This window comes from Bacillus rossius, chromosome 1 (genome assembly GCF_032445375.1).
Source record: "Bacillus rossius redtenbacheri isolate Brsri chromosome 1, Brsri_v3, whole genome shotgun sequence".
Taxonomy (NCBI): Eukaryota; Metazoa; Arthropoda; class Insecta; order Phasmatodea; family Bacillidae; genus Bacillus; species Bacillus rossius.
Genome location: NC_086330.1, coordinates 30,686,598 through 30,701,812, shown reverse-complemented (window position 1 = coordinate 30,701,812; position 15,215 = coordinate 30,686,598). Strand labels below are relative to the sequence as shown.

The window sequence follows — 15,215 nt, the reverse complement described above, 5'->3', positions numbered from 1 at the left end:
TATATATATATATATATATATATATATATATATATATATATATATATATATATATATATATATATATATATATATATATATATATATATAAACTGTCTTATTGTATAAGGGCAAAGGAAACGGATCAAAAATTGTAAACCAACAATACTCGAAAATGATTATTAATGGAAATTCGAACAAAACCCATTCTATATTGTAACGAAATTTTTTTTTATTACAAACATTGCAAGTTAAAACTACTTATATAAAAAATTTGCTTGGTTACAAAAACTTTTATCAAATTTTTTTTTGTACTACAACAGTATACACAATGCCATAGAATAAAAATTCTTAGTGTAACATGATACATTTTTAAAAATATAATGATAGTACATTAAGAGAGAAGAGACACTTTTATGATAATGTAAACTACACGTAGCAAAATTATACACCGGTTTAGTAACATAAAAATAATCACACTGAAAATAATAGGTAGTCTATTCACTTTCAATTTAGTTTTACTCTCATCAGATGTCTGTGACGGTCAATCAAAATCACAGATTTATAAATTGCTTTCATATTGACGTCAACCGGGCCTGCGACCCAGAAGCCTGGTCAGCCTCCGCCACCTTTCCCCTCGCCATCGTCCCACTTCCCTCAGTCTAGTCGCACCGTCACAAAAGTACATAGTCGTGTGTGTGTGTAAATAGGGCGCTGTAGCAGCAGTGTGACGTCCCCCTATATTCATAATAAATACATTGTTTTTTTTTATTTTTTCCCCCCGTTAATTTGTGTCGCCACTGACGGGCGGGAGGGTTTTGTTTTTGTTTAATATGTAATATAAAGACGTTACCCGGCAAACCAGATCAGACCCGAACGTGAGCCTAAGACGGCATTTATTTAAATCTAATAAATTAATAACGGTTTGTATAGTACATAATAGCAGAGCCGTGGGTGAGCGTGCCATAATGATAGAAGGGGTTTTGTATTTGTCCTACGTTAAGATTTCAAGGCACTTAATCATAAGAGAGTAATGGTAATCTGGCCAGGTGGGAAAATGCCATGTTGTTCCGAGAGAGCCCAGCGCTCGGTCAGTTCTCCGCCGCCAACGACCGATGAAAGACGCAGCCTTCCGCACCCCAGGGACTTCACCCTTTGTACTCTGATCCGTAGTTCTCTGTTTTATCTTTAATCTATTCTCAATCACTTTGGCGCTATCTCTGGGGCTTGCCTCGGGCGAGGGACTGTTTATTAAATCATTCTTAACACTTAACGAGATTCTTTTTAAAAGCTTAATACATAATTGCTAGAGACCTGAAAAATTTGTGGATTCATTTGGTGATAGGCTAGAATTCAAACACATATACCTCTTAAATAATTTTGCTATAGGCTTACTGTTCATCTGGACGAATCTCAACCAGTTTTAAACCCTCAACCAAAGAAGGATCGAATCACAGACAAACCAGCTGAGATGACTTACAAGTCGGCAGCCAATGAACTTGCGTTATTTGCCCGAGTGTACAGGGGTATGTGCAGTCTATCCTGAAGGCCATCGAAACCGCAAATTTTGCAGGTCTCTAGTAATTGCTTGTGCGGCCACATGCGTGGGTCTTACTCCCCTAAACCGATTGAGTTGCCTTAGGCCTTTGAACGGTATCATCCCGAAGCTATGTATGGGAGCGCGTGTATACATTAAATACCTTAAGTATTAAACTACCTTACTTCTTTTATTTTTACCGATCACGTGGCGACCTATCCACTGTGAGCAGGCGCGTGGGACGCCTTGAGAGCCCTCGATTCATTCATATAGTATAAGCGTGCCCGACGCTGAGAGCGGGCCAGGTCTGAGCGAATCACGTGTGGTAACTGAGGGTCGAATCTTGCCTCACACGGGCGACTTCACGCCCTGAGACGAGGTTTCAGCCGGGTCCACGTGCCCTTCCACGTGGTGGCGCCCATTATCTATCACCACCATTAAGACCCTCCGAAAACCCGAACTGCAACAATATGATTCATGCTACCATCACAGACATATGTCACAATACTTGACTCTCATTCTAAACACTTATGCACCAAAATACACAAATCTTGAACTTGAAAGTAAACTTATGCTAGGATAGCAGAAACTGTTAAGACAAACTTACATAAAATGCATTAAAATTAAATATGAAATTGAAGAACCCATTTCAGTTTATGGTTTTATGGAACAGAACTGGATTACAAAAAAGTAGGAACTTACTATGGCACAAACTGTCATGAACTTAAAAAAAGATTTCTGGTAGTATTTTCCATACCTTTAAACATTTGTTATCAAAATAAGTTTTGTTACATGAAATGGAGGATAGAGATTATGAAATTCCAAATTATGTTGAGACACAATTTTAGTGAAATTGGAATAATTTTTGTATCAGTAATTCGTTCCAATAAAATTGAGAAGTACATAATTAAACCTAAAATAAATGAGTTTGTTAATTATAAAGCATCTTCCAAATATCAATACATATTTATAAATATTGTTCAAATAATTCTTTAGTGTAAAATGACCATGTAAAACACATTTAAAATGAAAAGAAAGGCCTCTCTAAATGACACTCCAAACAACTTCAATAGGACATGTTTATACTTTGTATGCTGTTACATACAGTTAAAACAAAAGTTTCATTCAAGGAAAGTTGTTATTCAGGTAAACAAACTGTCAAGTACACACATACTTTTATAATAATATGGTAAATCTAATGTGTGTCATTCTCTGATATGTAAAACAGGAAAAATACATTGTTTTATTTTTTAAAAAATTAATTTTGGAAGATATTAAAAAATTACTTGTTATAATTCTCCTGTAACAAAAAAAAACATAAATCATGTCTTATACTAATACCAATTCACAAGCAATACCAAGAAAGAACAATTAACATTTCAAACAATCTTAATGTATAGATTAGAAAACTAACACAGCAATAAAATACAGAAATATTATATTTGTTTTCAATTTTATTGTGGGTACAATGCACATGCTATGCAAGCATTAAGCATTATTTCATGTAATAACAAAAAGATTTATGAAATGGAATTTCAAACAAAATTTCATTCTATTTTATTTTTTTTTTTTTTTTTAACCATTACAACTTTCAAATCACATAATCAAAACTAAACAGAAAACAATAAAACCAATGTTATGAAAGAAAAGAAAAATTTTCTTTTTCCTATACCTATAACATGTCAAAAACTTAAGGTTAATTACAAAAAAACTTAATAAATCATATATTATCGACTATCTTGTTAGAACTTGTAACTACAGTGCTAAAATATAATTAAACATAACTATTTAACATTTTCTCTAAGTACAAAGAAACTACTTTAACTTTAACCAACAGTAGAATCCCAATCATAATATTATACTATCTCATATAGAGGAGATTAAAGTGTAATAGAAGATAAATTGAAAATGTTACAAAAAAATATGTCATATGATTAATGATCAGTAGGAACAAGATTGTAGGTATATATTATTTTTAAGGCAATTTTGTTTTTAAAACACGTGATTTCAGTGTTATTACTTTTATAAATTTATTTTATTCATAGTGTGTTTTCTAACAAATAATATACTCAGATAGTATTTCTTAATACTAATTTCACCGAAATGTTGGTGAATTATTTGCCAATGACACTGCTACAACCCAGAAGCCAAGCTACTTTAATCTGTTATTGTTAAAAAAAAATCTCACTTTAGTCCAATTTTGTATTTTCCTTGAAATGACTGTGAGTGAGTTCCGTACAATTTACTAAATCTTTTCTTCATACTAAGTGTCACATTAAGTATCAAAATATCCTCAGTACATTTTCTCTGACCACTAAATGAGGCTGTAATTCAAATGCATATATCAGAACCCTTAGGCCTAATTAAGACAATCAATTATTATTAAAAAGCAGTGTACACTTAAATAACTACAAAACTCTATGGTTATCTGGCATGTGCGAATATTCAAAATTCTAGACAGCAAAATGAATAATTTAGCTTGATTTCAAATATGTACATGCACTTCAAAATAAATATTATTAAACTTAATTCAAAGTTATTTGCATGTTACTTGAATTAACTATAAACACTGGGGTTGATTCATGGCTAAACAATATAAATGTGTGTGCATAATGAATATCATCATCCTGCTATAACTAGCCATATTTTATTTCAACACATGCACAGTCAACAACAGAACGGCTTAAGTTCAGATGGCACGAAACTAGCAAACAATAAGAAGATTGCAAATAATGCAAATTTATTTCTAAAAATTTGAAATAATAGTTTTTATGTAATTGTTTTCAAGTTTTTATAACTGCAAACGTGAACTTTATATTGCCTTGGGCAAGAACCCTGGGGGGAGGGGGGGGGGGGCAGGACCACCCTAGAACCAACTGCCCCTCTCTGAGGGGGGCTGCTTGTTCTTGAGAATAATTAAACATAACTCCCCCCGCCAGAATCCTACAGATTGTCTACTGCCCATGTCTATTGCCAATGCACAGAACCATGTACAAATTAGCATTAAAAATTTTTTTTTTAGGCATTATAAAAATGTTTTTAAAACCTCCCCCCACCACCTTATTATTATTCAACTGACATTAGTAATCAAAACTACTTTGATATTTATATTCAAATTCCATTCAAACTACACAACTGATATACACTGGTATCATGCCTATTCTGTAAAAAAAAAAAAAATACATGTTATAATGGAGGTTTTATCAACGACCACATTATATTGGGATTCTACTGTACATTAACATAAATGCTATAAAATTTTTATTTCAACAGCAAAAAAAAAAAAAAAAAAAAACTGGCTGCAAAAAATACATTTGAACTAGAAAATGGATTGAAACAAAAACACAAAAAATCCTTTCTTACACTTACAAAACTTCATAGAGTAAAAATACAATGTTTAACATCTACATAAACTATGTACGATCACATGAATAAAATTCAGGTCTACATTACAAACACAACAGTAGTTGCTTGAAACCAGAGATTCTAAAACAATTTCTTTTTGTTTTCAATGAATCTTGCCATGAATGTTAAAAATACAAATTAACACCTGATAACTCACTACTGCCTAATTGTTTTAACCCAAGTTTTAGTAGTATTAAGAAGATCAGATAGCCCTGCGTGCTACCTTTACTTCATACACATTTTCCTACAGGGTTGCTTCAAGCTTGGAATTCCAAAACTCCAAACCTAAATGGACTAGTTTTCCAGAACTTCCAGCTGAGAATGGACATGCCGATATACTTTGATGTCGACGCTTTTTCTGGGGGGAAAAGGAGGTTGTATGTGCTGTTCAAAGTGTAATTTTAATCACAAAAAAAGCTTGACTACCAAAATGTATTAATACTTACATTACAAAACGTTTTATCTCATAAGAAAACACTAGAAACAAACATCACTTTCACATCCCTGCAAAAATTAATAACTTGTTTTTAGCTATGATCAGAGATTGTGTATGCCTGCTACATTGAGATTTTACTCAGGTTTCAACCTACAAAAATATAATTTTCAATATTGTCTTTTATTTACCATAAGACAAGAGAACCATTCAAAGAACGAGAAACAGTCTGTGAAATTGAGGAGCAGGAAGAATTAAAAATTGAGCAATGAAAGCAGATTGTGGGAACATTATGAAAAATAAGAAAGCACAATAAAAGTAATGAAGAGTCACTTGATGGCATTATCTACAGTTTTTGTTTCCTATTTTCGTTATACTTTGATGATGTCATTGCCTTGACTTACTCTAATGGCCGGATTTCCTTGCGGAAAGTATGCATCGATTGCGGGAATAAAATTGGTTGTCAAACTCATGGTTTACACCAAAGAGCCTACGATTTAGCAAAAAGGATAAATCCAAATATATTTTTTGATATTTCACGTGACCATTTAAGGTGTCTAGTCGTTTGTGAAAGCGGTACATTTTATTCCACTTTTATATCACTATCAATTTTTTCTGAACTATTTTGTATTTTTTTCTTAACTATTTTCATTTCAATACCGTAACTTTAAATTGGTTTTAACATTCCCTATACTTGTAGCAATCCTGTCATAAAAAAAAGCTATAATATTAAAATTATTACTTTTCAGTAAGTAAATAAAACCAATAAAAACCACAGAATTTTGTCATGCAAGAAAAAATATCTTCAAAATGTTAGCTTCTGCTACATTCGAAAATGGCTTGGTCCAACTTTTCCAGTCGACAAACATATTATCCAGTAAAAAAAAAAATTCTTGTAAATACAGAACACATAAAACTGATGTGTTTGATATACAACAAACTTTTCCCAGTAAAATTTAACTTAAGTTAACAAGCCTTATCTGTATATTCTATGGACAGGCTGTTAAATTTTGTCAATGAATTATCATCAATTTGTGTTATGTTAATACTAAAAAAACAAGCCTGGAAAAAACGTTTTATCACTTTTGAAGGTTTTAAAAAATAATATGGCACACCTAGGATTGAACACAACATGTTGAAAACAGTAGGTAATTCACAGCTCCAAGATATCAATCATATCATCACAATGATAGCGAGTTCAAGAACAATATTTTTCTCCAGCAAGCCACCATGTGCATCTGCAGCCAGTTGGGCTGGGATCAAATGCAAGGTTCTCACTGGCAGCCAGTAACATATCTTTTGTACAGCATTAATAAATTACTGTAATTTAGGTAATTTAACTGTGAGGTAAACCGTGTCAACATTATCATAATTATATCTATAAAAAATATATGAAAAATACAATATAATTTTTTTTTACTTTTGTTTTTAAGTTGCAATTGACTACCGAGATATACCTCAACACATCAGGTAACTATGATATGGCAAGAGGTGTGAGTGTAGACACTGTGTGCTTTTTTTATTTGGAATCCGAATCCCTATGTGAAACCATCTGATCTGTACATGCTGCAGCAAGGAGTTTCTGGTATGAGGAATGGTCTTCCCTCTTCAAGCAGATTTCAAGAATCGAGTGGGTGTGAATAAAAAATGTTGGTGCCATAATTTTACCAACAGAATGTGATGCTGGAGAAATGCAGAAACCGCCACTTGCTGCTTGACTGCGTTAGCTTCTGCTTCCGTCTTCATAACAGCCCTTCCTTACCCCCACCCCGAGGAAAGAGATGAGTGAAGGGTACTTGCTCTACACTTCCTTGAGCTGCCGTTCACTGAGCTGCACTAACTTCCTTATGAGTGCCCACACCCTCTGCAAGTTAACTCACTGGAATACAAGATGAGAGGGAGAAAGAAATACCAACTGACAGACAACTGTACGACACCAACCCACAAATAGGGCACACACAAAGAGAAATAAAAAACCTTGTGAAACAAATCGAGACTGCCACACCACTATAACTTGCATCCGAGAAGTGATGAACGAAATCAGTAGAACTGACGGGCAGCATTTAAGATAAGATAAGAGTATTATTTTTAAAAAAAGCAATTATACTTTTAACCTATAATGCTACACGTATTTTTCTTCACATTCTAGCAAGACTGTATTTTCTCTTTTGTGATGAATAACTCATAGCTTGAGAATGTCATTTCTAAAATAATAACTCATAGTTTGAGAATGTCATTTCTAAAATCAGTCTTCACAGATAAAAAAAAAAAAACTAAATACAAAAAAACAGCTAAACAATGTATAAAAACAAAAAACTTCTGAATCAACATTTAAAAATTCGTGACTAAGTATTGTAAAACACGTAGTTGATAAATCATATTTGCCTTAACAAAGAGCAAAATCAACAGATAAAATTTGCAACTCAACAGAACCACTGTAACCGGGCCAGCACTAAATAAAATATGAGAAATATATCTTGTCAAACAAATTTTCTGTTTTCGACTGCACTAACTGCTTTCCTGATCTCGTAACCTAAGGCCGCCCCCATTGGCGGAGGAACAGCATTGCCAATCTGAAATGAAAAAGTTCAAACATAAACACATGTGGAAATAAATCACAAATGTTCTTAAGGCTAGCGAAAGATAAATATCTAATTTAGTCGAATAACAAGCAAAATAAAAGTGAGTGACAACAATTATAACCTAAATTAACAGAGGCATTCCTGAGTTTGTGTAACTTGGCTCTTATTTGCTACCGAACTTGGGTACTTAACATACATGTTGTGCCTATAAGGCATACGTAGAGACCCCGAAAAATGGTGAAGCGCGAAATTCACGAAATAACGCGAAAATTTGATACTTTAAACGAATTTTGTGACTTTCCTTTGATTTCGACATAGCCGCGAAATTCACGAATTTTCGCACGAAATTCACACATTTTCACGCGAAATTCACGCTTTTTCGCACAAAATAATGTCCTTATGTCGCAAGTTCCATTTATTTACGCCATCATAAACATAGGCGTGAAATAAACATAGACTGAAAGACTAGTGCCGCGATATTATCTTCGTTTTGACACGTTACTGAAATCCACGTATTTTTATTACTCTGTTTAAAAGCAGTAAATATTGCCATCGCAAATGAAAACAAAATGTAACATATGTCAACAATCGATATGTACGCACTACCAACATAACAAAATTGACTGTCCACAGTTTTCGTGTTTTGAATAATGGTCGTTTCTGCCACAAGGCGCACTGGTGTCGATTTTTCTAACCTAATTTAATCGCATGGAGCTAAGATGGCAGTCATTTTTGCTTGCACATATCTATGAGTGTTTACAAATTCCGTCCACATTTTGTAAGTTTTGTGATACAATTGAATTTATGGCTAAGATGCCGAAAACTTTGACAATGTTTGATCGCAAAAGAAATGAAATCGGTTGGATTTTATATTTTTGACCAGCGGGACAAAATTATGATGTGCAAGTTCTGCAACGTACGGGTTGATTGGGAACACAAAGAAAGACACGTGTAAAAAGCATGTGGCAAATGACACACACAAAACAAAACAGAAAAGACAATTATTTTGTCAAGCAAATTCTACCGTGTCTAAACAAATCTGGATAGGCGACAGCGTGAAAACAAGCTTGAAAGTGCAGAAAACAAGAATTTGTTTCTGATTTTGTTAATATGATGCTGTAAGTTAACATTCCTTTGGAAAAAGCTGGTCATCCAATTATGAGGGAATGGTTTCATACACATTTTGAAGGTTAGCCTTATTTATTTAGAAATGTTTTCCCCCTCTAATAAAAGTTCATAAGCATACGAAAGCCATCAATATTATCAATTAACTTACCTTTAGGCCCAATTTACCTTTACTTCAAATAAATATGCAAGTACCTCAGATTAACAAACATAAATAGGATGGATTGCATCCTATTGATGGTTTGACTTTGTAATCCAGCAGTAATCTTGAAAAGGTTAGGTTAGGTTTGGCTTGGCTTAGAATTGTTTTGAGTAAATTAGCCCATTAATATTTTCAGCAATAACCTTATAAATGCTACCTATTTATAAGTATATTGTAAGTTATATATACATTTTAGGTGCAGGGGATTTGCCATCAGCCAACACTCTTGGAGAAACTTATGTCCCAAAAATTGGCCAGGCAAATAAGGAAGCAGTAAGGCACGCTGTAGAAGACAAACAGATTGTATTCTTGTGTGATGAAACGACAGACAAAGTGGGCCGATGTAAGGCAGAGTCTGCTACTTTGTAGTGCCTATCCGCTATGAGGTTTTTTTTACACCGCCAATGGCATAATTTTTTCACCATTTTGGGGTCTCTACCGATTGCTTATTTTAACACCGATTTTTTGCACCGCTTGCTTATTTTTATACAGATTTTTTGCACCGCTTTTATCATTTTTTTACACCGAAATGAGCCAGTTTTATTTACCATTTTCTGGGGTCCCTAGGCATACGGCACTCCATTTTCACCATTTTAAATTTCAAAATACAGTAGAATCCCGCTGATGCAACCCCTCAAAGTTTCCGGAAAAACGGACTTATAAACGGAATGGTCGCAATAGAGAATTTGGGCCTATTTTTACACCCCCCCCTCCCTCTCCTTAAATATATCCAAATACATAAAAAAAAATCACCTTTGTTCGCATAGATTTCATATTCAAATAGTCTATGGTAATAAAAAGACAAAATTTTAATTCATATAATTCATATTACACCTCGGACTCGCATACCCCAAACAATGGGTTCCGATAAATACTCACGCTAAGTGAATGAATTTGCGTCACGCGAGTTCGGCTATGCTAGCCGGCTGGTGGTTATTTTCGTTCAAAACGTGGCGAAGGAACTTGTGTGGAACAGGTAGAAAATATTCGGCTATAAACGAAAGATATAAGAACAATGCTATCCTGAAATGCTGTGACATGTTTTTGGAGTAGATAATCACAGCGACAGACCGACAGGATGCGCTCCCGCCCTTGCCATCAGCGATGTTTATTTTGACAGCTCAAGCAATTATCTTTTCCAAGTCCCTTCACAGCGTAAAAAAAAAGAAGAGAAAAAACATGTTGTAATGCAGATGGAAAAGTAACTAAGCAGTAAAATAAATATATTTACGGCCCTGCTAAATTTTTCTGTTCAATAAAATTCGAGGTATTAATGATTTAAGCAGAAACTGCTGTGTGACTAATAAATAAATTGTATCATAATAACTTATAAAGTATTTATTAACGGCAAAGGACAGTCGTATAAGCCCATAAAAATATTTATTTTACCGAGAATGGACTATACAACCTGGCTTTTGTCGCACGTGGTGTGGGAGGGGAGGAGGATGCTGACAGTTGAAGGTTGTGATAAGGGAGGGAATGTGTTGAAATGTTAGTTGGAAAAAGGGGGGGGGGGGGGGAGGGTTTACATGGTTTGTGGCTCTGGGAGGGATGAGCCTTGAAGAATTAGCAGGGGATGGAGAGGTAAGCGTCACGTCACGTATGACGTCAAGCCGCTGCTACCGCCAGCCTGGCCGGACGAGTTTCTTATGCTCTCGCAGAAGCTACCACAGCGGCTTTTCGTGCGGGCGGGTAAGATAACATGAGAGCTGAGACGGCTTTTCGTGCGCTAGTGGACGCGCCAAGCTCGGCTAGACACTGCTCGAGCGGCATTCACGTGTATGTATCCAACTGTAAAACTGCGTGTGTCGTCAACAATCGTTCATAGAATCAAGCCAACAATGTTACCAAATCAAAATCCAAAATCAAATGTGTGTGTCGTCAACAATTATTCACAAAACCAAACCAGTAGTGTAACCAAATCGGCGTCCAAGAAACAAAGCTTAATAAGTCGTCAACAATCACTAATAAAAACCAAAAGTAATCCGAATCAACAAGCGAGAGTAGCGTATCCACAAGTGAGCAAGAACACACTAACCAGTCGCAAGACAAAGGCACAGGACCAGAACAGCAATAGACGCGCGCAGTTTACCAGTATTAGCTAGCGTAGACAGTCTAGAGGAGTGGTATCTATTTTTAGCCGTCTTTATAATGCCTGCCTGCTTACAGTACAGTGCTCGCCAAGATAAATGCGAACACACAGCGCCAAACAAAGTGTAACAGACTTGTTTTTCAGCCGATTTAACTCAAATTTTCGACTTTCTCTGCTCAAATTTTCGACTTTCTCTGCTCAAATTTTTCACGGTTTCTCAAAAAACGGTCGTATAAACGGAATGGACACATCAGAGGGGGGTCGCATCAGCGGGATTCTACTGTATTCAGTAGAGGTACATGTAAAGAGCATTTTGAAATTTATTAATTAGAATTTTGCATCTGAAATTTAACATTTTGTTGTAGAATTTTATAGAAAGAAATGACCTCAGTATTATTTTAGTTGAAACTTCACATTGTTTCTTTACATTAATCTGATAGATGTTTATTAATCATTCTTTACTGAATGTAATTATTTACCCTTCGAACAAAAATAACTTTGTATTACTAGGCACTGTATCTCCTTCGTAATTTCTATGGAATGTGAAAACACTTTGTATTAATGAGAGTTTTTATTATGAGATTTCACTGTATCTAAATGAATGAACATGAGCACATGTTGAGCTTGCGACCTCTGAACCGCGGGTCCAGTGGGTAGCCACTGTGCCTGCCACGGCGCCACGACACCGAGGAGCGGGGCTTACCTGCCGATGCTTGTGCAGCATGTTGCCGTGGAAGCGGTAGTAGTCGGGGAAGCCCTGGGAGCGGGCGCATTCCCGCACGCTCACCACGCGGTGCTGGTCGGGGTGCAGCACACGCCCCTGCTTGCCCAGCGGGTCGGGGTTGGTGATGGTGGTGCTGAAGAAGCCGTCCCACTGCAGGCGGCCGTACAGGTTGGACCAGTGGTTGTGGCGGTTGCCCGTGTGGGGCAGGCACCACGGGATCAGCGTGTAGTTCTGCTTGTCCACGGCGCTGCAGCGCTTCCCGGGGCCCGTCGCGCACGCGCAGACCCCGCGCAGGGCCCCACTCGCCGCTCGTCCGTTCTTCTTGTCGTCGTACGTGTACACTCTGCCGACACACCGCCGTCACCGCTCGGCACAGCTCCACAAACCCACCGTTGGTCATCATTCCAGAACAACGTTTCCCGTTTTCTAGTGGGTTACATTTCGTAATTCACATTTTCACATTTGGTATTCCTGCTAAAAAATATACATGTTGTTTTTGAATAATCTAGCAAAATCGCTAATCCGGAATAGCAATGATCCCAAATGTGCCAAAAAAAAAATCTTTCGCAGCAGTGCTAAAAACAAAAGCTTTACATAAAGAACTCACAACTTGTTGGTGTAGGTGCCATCACTAAGACGTACTACGATGTTCGGGAGGTCGCGCCAGTCCGAGCCTCGAGTGATGGGAATATGGGCCATGCGAGCTGCAATAAGTGGAGTCATCTCCTTGCATATGTGGTCGCGCAACACTCCATTGCAGCCCGTTCTCATCTGAAAACATTCGCAGCTTCACATTACCACCTAATACAAAACAGTAGCCACGTTCGCCAACATCCACTTTGATTCTGCGGGGAATCTAACACGGATCACACTGATGGCAGGGAATTGATCTAATTGGTCAACAACCATAGCTCCACGAGTTGAAAAATATGTTAAAAACAAAACGGAGTGAAAGTTTAGTGATCAGTGAGACATTTAATAAACTGATATATATTTGCAGTCCATACAACATTGTATCATTACTAAGCAATATTGCTTTATTTGTTTTAAATTTTTAGTGAAAACTGAAACGTGAAAGCATAAATTTGTGCAAGAATAAAGTAGGCATGTGCGAGAAAGACTTTTTTGAATTCGAGACGAGATCGAGAAAGCAATTTAAAAATTCTCGAGAATCGAGTCGAGATCGAGAAATCTGTACTTTAGTTAACAGGATAATATGATCCAAAAAAGTAAAACTCAATAATCTGACAAACATACATAATTATTCAATAATTTTATCAAGTATCCACAATTGCAATTGCAATTACAACTTTACCTTTACACTCAACAGTTTATTTGCCTACTGTCGTATGTAAACATACGTTATTGACTCCATAGTCTATACAGTTTCCTTGAGCCATGGACGGTACTTAATCATGAAAGTCTGAACATTCACCACTATCGATATGTCACTATCGATACGGACCGCAATTTAAACATCATGTTGCTTGTTATATACTGCTGGCCGTGTGTATAACCTAAGGCCATAAAACAAAATGCAATCGCGGAAGAATTCTGCAGTCATGTTTATATTTTTATTTTTTACCGTACCGTTTTACGTTGATACTTGATATTGATACCGAAAATGATTTATTTTTTACTTTAATGTTGGTTTTATTAACGGAAAATAATCATTTTCTTCTGTAATTTAATGTGATAACCACAGCACAATTCATTGTTTACGTTTACCGTTTCATGTAGTGACTTGTGAACGGAAGTTGTTCATTTTTAACTTTTTAATAATTTATCGTGTATACTATCGTAACAAGTATATTTTATTTTATTCGATCTACGTTACGTTGAAGATATGTTAATTATTTCAACACGCAACGCAAAATGCTGCCTCAATATATTATATTACCTAACCTATTTCTTTTTTACAAAATTCTCGAAAATTCCGAGCCAAAAAAATTATCTCGAGACGAGATCGAGAAAATTTCTGTCTCGACTCGTTCTCGATGATGCCGAGACTCGCACATCACTAGAATAAAGTAAAACAAAACAAAAAAAAAGTTTTAAATCACTTGGTTAACAAGCACGTTGATGCTTACGATAAAAAGAAAAATGTACATACCTTCATCTGGAAATGAGACTCAGGTTCCCCACCATACTTCATCTCCAGAACCTGGTCACCATTCCTGATGGGAGGCAGATCTGAGATGGCATCTTGAACCGTGATGGTTCTGAAGGGTGCACTCGTCAGCCATTTGCAGTTCGACTCGTACTGTAATCACCACGCACAAACCGCTTCCTTCAAACCCAGTTTAAGTGAACCAGTGTACGTATACTTGCAGTTTACACTCGCTTTATTCATACAATAAAACATAGGTATAGTAGTGTTACACCCATAGGAGGCAATGGCGGCCCCGCACTGCCACTGACGTCACACGCATATTTTCGGGGATTATTATAGCAGCCCGGCCTTGTCACCTCCCCTGCCCCCGCATCATCCTTCCTCGGCGCTGTGGTATCTATCCCTGAGTGGCCTGGAAATTCCACTGAGGTTACAGAGACTGTCGCATGGGATGGCATGAATAAGCATGTCTATTCTGTATATTTCGAGCGTCGGGTCGGCTGGGATGACGCGACGCATCACAACCACTCCAGTCTGTTCCAGAAATACGGCAAACTGGTATAAAAGCGTTGACCCTGGCTTCCTTAGGAGTTCCAACAGGCGAGAGAATGAAATGCGTGTCCGGCAAAAGGCACGTTTGCGAAGCGACAGGTCCATGCGTGTGTGAACGAGTGATGCGATTCTGTGTGTGAAGACAGGTGTGAGGTAAGGGGCGAACCACTGTTAAGCCTAGCTCCATTGCGGAGTGTGAGCTGTGGACTTAACAGATATTTAGTGATTTCTGAATGTAAATATTAATTGTAAATAAAACTGTATAAAAATTAATTGGGCTATCCTTACGAACCCATTTTCCCACTCATGACATTACTTTAAAAAAATTGCTAATTTCACTACTTTCACGAAAAAAAATTATTCATAATTGAAAATACGAATATTAGATATGATGCAAACCACAAAAAACAGTTATTTGTTTGTTTCATATCATGCACCACTATCAGAAATAAATAAACAACGTTTGGCTTG

General features: G+C 36.4%; 1 protein-coding gene across 3 annotated transcripts in view; it reads right to left on the bottom strand.

Annotated features, from left to right (window-relative positions):
* Positions 1–191: 191 nt before the first annotated feature.
* LOC134533765 (DNA (cytosine-5)-methyltransferase 1-like) overlaps positions 192–15,215 on the bottom strand; it is a 104,222-nt gene continuing 89,198 nt past the window's right edge. For all 3 annotated transcript variants that reach the window (XM_063371418.1, XM_063371427.1, XM_063371410.1), the window contains exons 22-25: positions 14,193–14,342; positions 12,687–12,850; positions 12,059–12,422; positions 192–7,927 (exon numbers count right to left, since the gene is read on the bottom strand). In XM_063371418.1, the coding sequence (XP_063227488.1) occupies positions 7,835–7,927; positions 12,059–12,422; positions 12,687–12,850; positions 14,193–14,342 (771 nt within the window). In that variant the 3' untranslated portion in view covers positions 192–7,834. The remainder of the gene's footprint in view (positions 7,928–12,058; positions 12,423–12,686; positions 12,851–14,192; positions 14,343–15,215) is intronic.